The 8,646-nt window shown below is 59.5% G+C and overlaps 2 protein-coding genes across 5 annotated transcripts in view; both read right to left on the bottom strand.

Moving 5' to 3' along the window:
• Window positions 1-24: 24 nt before the first annotated feature.
• Window positions 25-4,415, bottom strand: GAPDH (glyceraldehyde-3-phosphate dehydrogenase). The gene is made up of 12 exons (XM_060024169.2): window positions 4,299-4,415; window positions 4,006-4,046; window positions 2,094-2,193; window positions 1,907-2,013; window positions 1,698-1,788; window positions 1,461-1,576; window positions 1,300-1,381; window positions 926-1,077; window positions 764-842; window positions 598-681; window positions 417-514; window positions 25-309 (listed from the first exon to the last, which is right to left on the bottom strand). The coding sequence occupies exons 2-12, from the start codon at window positions 4,026-4,028 to the stop codon at window positions 240-242; spliced, it is 1,002 nt and encodes a 333-aa protein (XP_059880152.2). The 5' UTR covers window positions 4,029-4,046; window positions 4,299-4,415; the 3' UTR covers window positions 25-239.
• Window positions 4,416-7,007: 2,592 nt separating this feature from the next.
• Window positions 7,008-8,646, bottom strand: part of NCAPD2 (non-SMC condensin I complex subunit D2) — a 28,199-nt gene continuing 26,560 nt past the window's right edge. For all 4 annotated transcript variants that reach the window (XM_060024162.1, XM_060024161.1, XM_060024163.2 and 1 more), the window contains 3 exons: window positions 7,798-7,924; window positions 7,538-7,693; window positions 7,008-7,317 (listed from right to left, as the gene is read on the bottom strand). In XM_060024162.1, the coding sequence (XP_059880145.1) occupies window positions 7,229-7,317; window positions 7,538-7,693; window positions 7,798-7,924 (372 nt within the window). In that variant the 3' untranslated portion in view covers window positions 7,008-7,228. The remainder of the gene's footprint in view (window positions 7,318-7,537; window positions 7,694-7,797; window positions 7,925-8,646) is intronic.

Here is an 8,646-nt window from a genome sequence, read left to right as displayed (position 1 = left end):
CCTGGAGCAAGACAGAACAGTAGCCTGGGTGCAGTGTACTTTATTGATGGTACATGACAAGGTAGGGCTCCCTAAGCCCCTCCTCCTCCCCTTCCTCAGGGGGTCTGTGATGGAAACCGCATGGAGGTCGGGAGATTCTCAAGTGTGTTGGAGGACGGAGTTGGGGCAAGGACTCCCCAGCAGCGGAGGACCTCTCTCTTCCTCTTGTGTTCCTGCTGGGGCTGGTGGTCCAGGGACTCTTACTCCTTGGAGGCCATGTGGACCATGAGGTCCACCACCCTGTTGCTGTAGCCAAATTCATTGTCGTACCTGGAAGAAGAGGGAGTTAAGGGTTGTTTTCCCGAGTCGGCCGCCAGGGGGCAGCAGACTCAGTCCCACTATGGCGCACCAACTCCCACACCACCCCAGCCACACACCAGGAAATGAGCTTGACAAAGTGGTCGTTGAGGGCGATGCCAGCCCCAGCATCGAAGGTAGAAGAGTGGGTGTCACTGTTGAAGTCACAGGAGACAACCTAGGGAGGGAGAGGGCCAAGAATAGAACCCAGTCTTGCTCACTGGGGCCACGTGGACACCAAGTTCCCTGACCCGTCAGTACCTGGTCCTCAGTGTAGCCCAGGATGCCCTTGAGGGGCCCTTCGGACGCTTGCTTCACCACCTTCTTGATGTCCTCGTATTTGGCCTGAGGACGTAAACACAGGCGGTCATTCAAGCTCCAGTCTTGCAAGCCCCAGCCCACCAAGGCTGCTCCAGCCCGAACTTACAGGTTTCTCCAGGCGGCAGGTCAGATCCACGACGGACACGTTGGGGGTGGGGACGCGGAAAGCCATGCCAGTGAGCTTCCTGTAGACACAAGGAAGCAGAGTCGGCACCAGGCGTCCCGGATCCCCGGGTCCCCAGGGCAGAAAAGCAGCAGCGAGTCTCACCCGTTCAGCTCAGGGATGACCTTGCCCACAGCCTTGGCAGCACCAGTGGAAGCAGGGATGATGTTCTGGGCAGCGCCTCGGCCATCACGCCACAGCTTCCCAGAGGGGCCATCCACGGTCTTCTGGGTGGCAGTGATGGCATGGACCGTCGTCTGGAGACAGGAGGGGGCGTGAAGGCCCTGCCTAGTGCTCACCATGCCACCCCTTCCCCCTCCCTCCTACTGGGGGAAGAAGTGACCTGAGCAGATCCCTTGGAACCCCGGATGCCCCTCAGCCCCTCAGCCCCACAGCCCAGGGCCATGCTCTGGGAGGGAGAAGGGTCCCACCCTGGGTGTGGACTGAATGTGCCCTGGCAAGCCCCGCATCACTCATACCATGAGTCCCTCCACGATGCCGAAGTGGTCATGGATGACCTTGGCCAGGGGGGCCAAGCAGTTGGTGGTGCAGGAGGCATTGCTGGAAAGAGGGAGGCAGGTCAGGGGCACGCCCCTCGCGTAACACGCAGCGCGATCTGCCCACTTCTCCGCATGCTCACCTGACGATCTTGAGGTGGTTGTCATACTTCTCATGGTTCACGCCCATGACGAACATGGGGGCATCGGCGGAAGGGGCAGAGATGATGACCCTCTTGGCTCCACCCTTCAAGTGAGCCTGCGGCAGAGGAGCACTTACAAACCCAGGCTCCCCCTTCCCGGCCTAGGTCCGCCCCACCCAATCTTCCTGGCACACCAAAGCCCGGGGTCCCCTCCTCTCCCGCCTCCCTGTGGCTCACCCCGGCCTTCTCCATGGTGGTGAAGACGCCGGTGGACTCCACCACGTACTCAGCGCCAGCATCACCCCATTTGATGTTGGCGGGATCTCGCCTACAAGGGAAGACAGGACAAAGCTCAGGGCCATGGGCTGCCACGGACCCAAGGAGATCACCCCATTCCAGCACCTCCTCCAAGGCAAACTTCTTCCTGTTCCGTCTCCCACACTTACTCCTGGAAGATGGTGATGGCCTTTCCATTGACGACAAGCTTCCCGTTCTCAGCCTTGACTGTGCCATGGAACTTGCCGTGGGTGGAATCATACTGGAACATGTAGACCTGGGGGGACGAGGGAGGGCATCAGGGGGCCGCGCCTCAGCTGGGCTCTGCTCCCCGCCACCGGCACGGGTGGCACTCACCATGTAGTGAAGGTCAATGAAGGGGTCATTGATGGCGACAATGTCCACTTTGCCAGAGTTAAAAGCAGCCCTGGTGACCAGGCGCCCAATACGGCCAAATCTGAGGGGGACAACAGGTGAGAAGGCATGAGAAGGGAGGAGAGAGTCCTCCTGGGTATGCAAGCAGCCCCAGGCCCACTCACCCTCTTTCAGAGGGATGAGGATGCCACTTTGCTACCACCAGAAAAGTCCCAGGAGAGCTCACTTCACCTTCCTAAGCAACTCTGCCAGGCCAGCCTGGCTTCCCAGCACGGCCACAAAGTGAAGGCTCACATCCTGCCCAAGAGGTGATTAGGCTCAAAGACTTGCCCACCCATCTGAAATCTGTTGAGGAGCGACAGGGTAGGGTGGTGCGCTGCTGCTGCCACCTACAGTCTGGGCACGTGACAGGCACATGGCACTCATCTGACTGTAAATGCTTGTTCCTGCCTGGCCCAGCTTCGGGCTACACCCTCTAGAGAGCAAAGACCTGTACACTCAGCATCACCAAGCTCAAAGGGCAAGAGCAAAGGTCAGAAGTGAACTGGCCAGGGGAAACCCACCCCCCCTTCCCCAAGGCCCTCCTACAAAAGGGAAAGAGGGAAAAGGAATGGTTTCTCAACCCCTAATCCCAGCACTCCGATTTGCTTAGTACTTGTCCTTCCTAGCTCTTTCCCAAAAACCAGGAGTGGGAGCAACAGACGTTTGGGTGTGGGGAGGGCAGGGGGAGGAGGTGGAAAAGAGCAGAAGCCCAGGACCCCAGCTGCAGAAAGGTCAGGCAGCTATATTTAACCCCAGCTTAGGGTGGAGTGGGGATCTGGTTTCTGGAAGACGGGATGGGGAGAAGGGCAGGATGCCTGAGGCTCACAGACACCTAATCCCTCCTGGTGACCTTTACAGCCTGGCCCTTAGGGTTGGGTCACCTCTACGCATGGATGGAAGAAATAAGCTTCGAGGAGAGCCGCTGTGAAGACAGGGGCTGCAGCTCCGGGAGCCATTTTGTGGTGGAAAATTTCTAAGTACCCATGACTCAGCTCCCCCAGCATGGCGCCAAGCCACGGCTACCACACCTCTACGGAAAAAGGAAAGGAAAAAAACCCCAACACAACACAAGGCCACCCCCATAAACCCACGTTTTTGATTCATCAGATAACCATCTAGGAAAAGCGTCCTATCATCCCTGGGGGAAAATGTGGCTAGCGGTTTAAGGGATGGTCAGAGTTGAGGTCTAGTTGAACAAGAACGGGAAAGCCTGGCCTCACCTGGCTTAAGGGATAAAGGCGACTCCACCCCACGAGACAGGGGTAGGAGGGTCAGTTATAGGCAAGGAAGGAGGAAGGCTGAAGGGCTAAGGAAGGTTTCCTAACGGGCGGTTCATTCATTTCCTTCCTAGTTGCAACATGGCGGCTGGTTACCGCAGATGACCAACAGCCCCCACCCCCCCGCCCCCAGCTGGTTCTGCGCGCAGCTGTGCCTCCTGCATCCCGGGGCTGCGCCCGGCCGGGGGCACGGGCTGCAGGTGGGGGACCGGCTCCTCCCCAGCACGTGACCGCGAAGGGCGCGAAATGAAAGAAAGGGCCCGAGCTGGAAGATTAGAGGATGGGTCCACATCAAGAATCGGAGACTCCTGGGTATCTGCCGCAGGCGGAGTGGAAGGCTCCGCAGAGGCGGAGTTAACAGGAGGCGCAACAGCCGGGGATGGGGGACACGAGGCCTTGCGAGGGCCTCCTCCAGGTCTGAGCACCGACCTTGAGCTCTCCTTGGGGGGCGGTACGACCACCCCCATCCAGGTCCCCCACGCGCTGGCAGAGACCCGGTAGGGCAAGACCCACAGACGCAATTCGGTGGGGAGCGCAGGACTTACTGCCCCACCCCGCGCCACCCCGCAACTCACCCGTTCACTCCGACCTTCACCATCTTGTCTCCGGGACGCAGCTGCAGACAGAGGGAGGTGAGCATTAGAACGCGCGGCGAAGCGGTTGGAGTCCGGCGCTGCCCTCCCCGCCCCTCCCCCAGGCCTCCATCCCGGACCTGCGCTTCCGCACGTCCTTCCTCCCGCCCCTGCAATGCGGGGGCCCCGCGACCCGGACCCCGGCCTCCTCAGCCGCACCCCCGGCCCGCGCACACCCCTTGTCCCTTTCGGGGCCATCCCCGAGCCCTTTGTGGACCCTCTCCGCCAGGCTTTACCTGGCACTGCACACAACACACGGCTGCCTGTCGAACGGGTAGGAGCAGAGAGCGCAGGGGAAAGCTGCAGGCGGAATTTATAGGGCAGGGGAGGGGCGGGGGCGTGGTGACGCACGCCCGCCTAGCCCAGTCCCAGCCCCCGGGTGCGGAGGCATGAGCTACGTGCGCCCGTAAAGTCGCGAGTAGTCGGCCCCCCGCTTCTTTTGGACCAGCCTGGTTCTTCAAATGTGCAGGCACCGCGCGTGTGGGCTGAGGGAGAGGGGGAGGGGACCGAGACTGGCCCAAAGGAGGAGGGGACCGGTGATGGTGCTTGGCGGGGATTGGGGGCGGGGGGTTACTGCGGGATTCTGTGGACTCGGGGCCGTGGGCCCTGGTGAGAACTGAGGGATGCTGCACGGATGTAACGGGAGAACTTGGGGAGCCGGTTAGATAGGGAATTGGACCCGGAGCCAGGGACGGCTCGCGGCTGCAGGGTCCCCCTTCCTCCTCCTCCCCGCCCCCGCTCCCCTACTTTCAAAGGCTGAGAGGCGGGAAGGCTGAGGAACTTCTCGAGGCTCTTCGGTAGTGACACTGGAACAGCAGAGGAAAAGGCTCGGGAGGGGCCTCCCGCAGGACCCTGCCCAGTCCTCCTTCCCCCTCCCCCTCCCCCTTCCCCCCCTCCAACGGCCCGCATTCTGGGCCGGGGGCCGGGGCTGGGCCCTGGGCTGTGGGGACCTGGAGAGGAAGGAGGCTCCGGAGGAGGCATGAGGGGGAGGGGTCTGCACTGAAGGTCACGATGTCCTGCGGCGCAGGCAGCCTGGAGACCTGAGAATCGAGGCAGACAAACCAGGCCCTGTGCGCACCAGCTGCTCTCCCCTAGGCCCGGGCTGGGGCCCCGGGGCGGGATAGCATCGCTGCTGGGGGCTGGCCCGGTAGAGGGCCGGAGGCCTCCCACAAATTCTCTCCTGGGAAGCCTGAGGTGAGGGCTGTGCCGCCCCGGCTGGAAGACAATGCCTCTTTCACCCTGTCCAGCCCGTCCAGCCCTGGGCCGAGAGCAGGACGCTAGGGCGGAAGTCCCTCCCCATCCTGGGACGTGCAGGCCAGCCCTGCAGCCAGGGCCTCCCCTTCACTGGCTGCGTCCAGGGGATGTTGGGGGCAGGGTGAGGAGTCCAGAAGAGGAAAAATATTGGGAGGTCTTGGGCATATGGTGGGAACAGGCCCCCAGCCCCTTCCCACACGTGATGTGGAGGAAGGGATCCATTCCTCTCCAAGACCCGTCAGTCAGAAGCTGGCACTGTGCTGGGTTTGTAAGCTGAGGATGGAGGAAGGGCTGGTTCTGAGGACTTGAAGGGTTGAGGATTTAGAGGGGGGTGGGGTGGGATGGACACTGCCCATCAGCAGGTGCTGGGGGACAGAATTGGGGCCTCTTTGCTGGCCCAGCGTAACCTGAGACCAGCCCCCTTTTCCAGCTGAAAAGCCTGTGGCTAAGTTTAGCCCCGCACGGTGACAACCTTTGCTTAAAAGGCAGAGAGCACTGCCCTGCACCCCGACTCCAGCCCGTCCCTTGCCTTTCTGGGACTGCCCTCCCTCTTGGGGCCCCAGACCCAAGGCTGGCTGTGGCTGGCAGCCATCTGCATGGCCCATGGCCAGACTTCTGCAGGAGCAGGAAGAGCAGGGCCACGGGGCAGCTAATGGTGGGGGAGGCGGGAAGCGCCGCACTGAGGGGTCTGCTGGGTAAGTGGAGGGGAGACGCCACCTCCTCAGGCTCCACCAGGACGGCAGCGCCTTCCCTGACAAGGGCCTTAGGAGCCCCTCCACCCTCCTGTGCTACCCAAAGCACGTCCCCCTTTGCCGCGTGCTTGTCATTTCTCATTACTGTCCTTTGCTGAAAAGGGAGCTCAGTGCTCCGAGAGCACGACTGACTGATGCAGTGTGCTGTTGTCATGACAGCAAAGACACCACTGTAGCCATGACAGCAGCCTCACTGCCTCCAGTTCAGGTGATTCAGCAGAGAGGAACTGGGGAGTAGGAGGGGGTGGACGGGGCCTGCATCTGAGGGGCTGACTTGCTGCAGACCCTGTAACGTGGTGAGGAATCCCTGGCAGACAGTCCCCAGAGACACTGTCTAGAGCTGACGGGGAATCATGACCTGATCTCCCATCAGCCTGGCCAGGTCAGTCACCTGTCTTTAGAGATGGGGTCAGGGGCACGAGTCGGGGTGAGGGCAGGACAGAAGCCAGCCCTTGCTGGAGAGGAGGGTTTCTCAACTTCAGCTTCACTGACATTTTGGGCCGGAGCATTTTCTGTGGTGGGATCTGTCCTGTGCATTGTAGGATATTTAGCAACATCCCTGGCCTCAGCCCCCTAGCTGCTGGTAGCACCCCTCCCTGCTGGGTTGTGACCACAAAAATAGTCTCTAGATGTTGCCAACTGTCCCCTGCAGGGCAAAATTGCCCCCAGATTGAGAAGTGCGGATCTGGAGTCTAGACGCTGCCTAATTCTGCACAGCGGAGCAATCCTGCCACGCGTGCAGGGTGGGGAGGTCGAGAGGGAAAGATGAGGCACTGAGGGGGCGTGAAACTCAGCAGATGCTGGACGGGCCCCAGACTCCTGGGCTCATCATCTTCTGGATCAATAACCCTCTATCTGCTGCCTGCCTCTGGGCTAACGGGAAAGGTGAAACAAAGATGAGCTTAGGAAAAACCTCTAAAAGTATATAAAAACGTTTATTCATTGGAAAACTAGGAAACTGGCAAATGTATATTCCAAGGAAAGCAGCTCAACTCAGTTCAGTTAGGCTAGTTTAAGAGCAAAGCTGTCTGTTACAAAGACCATTTATGCATTAAAAAAAACAAGGAGACAGGCAAACAAGTATTTTACAAGGGGAACGGAATTCAAGGTCACTCCACAAGACACCAGCACAGCAGGGTTGGGAACAGGCAAGGCTGCCCCTAGGACCTGTGCCTGTGAGCAGATGCTCGGCGGCGGATGGGGGTGGTTTTCTTGGGTGTCTCATCTTCTGTCATCTCTGCTAACGGTTCTATTCAAAGAATTGGGGGAATAAGAAAAAGCTGAGTCACAAAGATGGTGAAACATAGGTCTCAGAGAACAAATGGGACAGTCCCAGGCCACACTGCGCAGGGAGGAAGAGGACCTTGGGGGCAGGGGGCCTATGCAGCAGGACCCCATCAAAGCCAGCCTCCCCCCCGCCCCCCCGAGCTATGCTTCTTCTGGGCTCGGTGTGGAAGGAAGCCCCGTACCTTCCTCGCTGGACTCATCACTTGAGAAGACGATTCTGAGTTTCTTTCTTGAAACTTGCCGCTGGGTGTCTGGATGCCATCGGGTAGTACGGCGGGGCTCAGGTGTGACAAAGTCACTGTGTGACGCTGCAGAAGCCAGACGCCGGTGTCTAGAGACTAGAAAAGGCAGAGGCATGAGTCCAAAAAGGAAAGACAAAAGGAACCTCTATCTGAGAGGAGGGCCCCGCCTGGTCTGTCCCGCGAGGGGCTGCCTCACGTACCAGCAGGCTGTTTCCTGGCTGATGGGGCTCTCTGGCTACCCGCTTGGCCAATCTCAAGTTCCTCTATTGCATCCAAACCTCTGGTGTGACAGGCCCGAAGCTTCTGCTCGAATTCATCTATTACAGCCTGGAGGCAAAAAGAGGTGAAAAGCAGGCCTGGAAATATAGTTATTTCTATGATTAAAAAGAAACAAGTTGGGGCTTCCCTGGTGGTGCAGTGGTTAAGAATCTGCCTGGGGGCTTCCCTGGTGGCGCAGTGGTTGAGAGTCCGCCTGCCGATGCAGGGGACACGGCTTCATGCCCTGGTCCGGGAAGATCCCACATGCCGTGGAATGGCTGGGCCCGTGAGCCATGGCCGCTGAGCCTGTGCGTCCGCAACGGGAGAGGCCACAACAGTGAGAGGCCCGCGAAAAAGAATCTGCCTGCCAATGCAGGGGACAGGGTTCAAGCCCTGGTCCGGGAAGATCCCACATGCCGCGGAACAACTAAGTCCATGTGCCACAACTACTGAGTCTGCACTCTAGAGCCTGTGAGCCACAACTACTGAAGCCCGCACACCTAGAGCCCAGGCTCCGCAACAAGAGAAGCCACCGCAATGAGAAGCCCACGCACTGCAACGAAGAGCAGCCCCCGCTCGCCGCAACTAGAGAAAGCCCACGCACAGCAACGAAGACCCAACGCAGCCAAAAAAAAAAAAAAAAAACAAGTCCGTGAAAAGACATGGAGGAACCTTAAACGCATATCACTGGATGAAAGAACACAACTGAGAGAAGCATATACCGTGTGGGTGCGATGATATGACACCCTGCGAAAGGCGAAGCTGTGGCAACAGTAAACAGACCAGTGGCT

Source organism: Delphinus delphis, chromosome 11 (genome assembly GCF_949987515.2).
Source record: "Delphinus delphis chromosome 11, mDelDel1.2, whole genome shotgun sequence".
Taxonomy (NCBI): Eukaryota; Metazoa; Chordata; class Mammalia; order Artiodactyla; family Delphinidae; genus Delphinus; species Delphinus delphis.
The sequence above is the reverse complement of the archived record's forward strand: the minus strand, read 5'-3'. Positions and strand labels throughout refer to the sequence as shown.

Excerpts from the sequence above, each read along its gene's own strand:
- GAPDH (XM_060024169.2), bottom strand. The coding sequence starts at position 4,028 with ATGGTGAAGGTCGGAGTGAACGG. Across the intron at positions 1,382-1,460 it reads AACCACCTCAAGATCGTCAG|CAATGCCTCCTGCACCACCA; the intron begins GTGAGCATGCGG and ends CCCTCTTTCCAG. Across the intron at positions 515-597 it reads TGGGCTACACTGAGGACCAG|GTTGTCTCCTGTGACTTCAA; the intron begins GTACTGACGGGT and ends CTCCCTCCCTAG.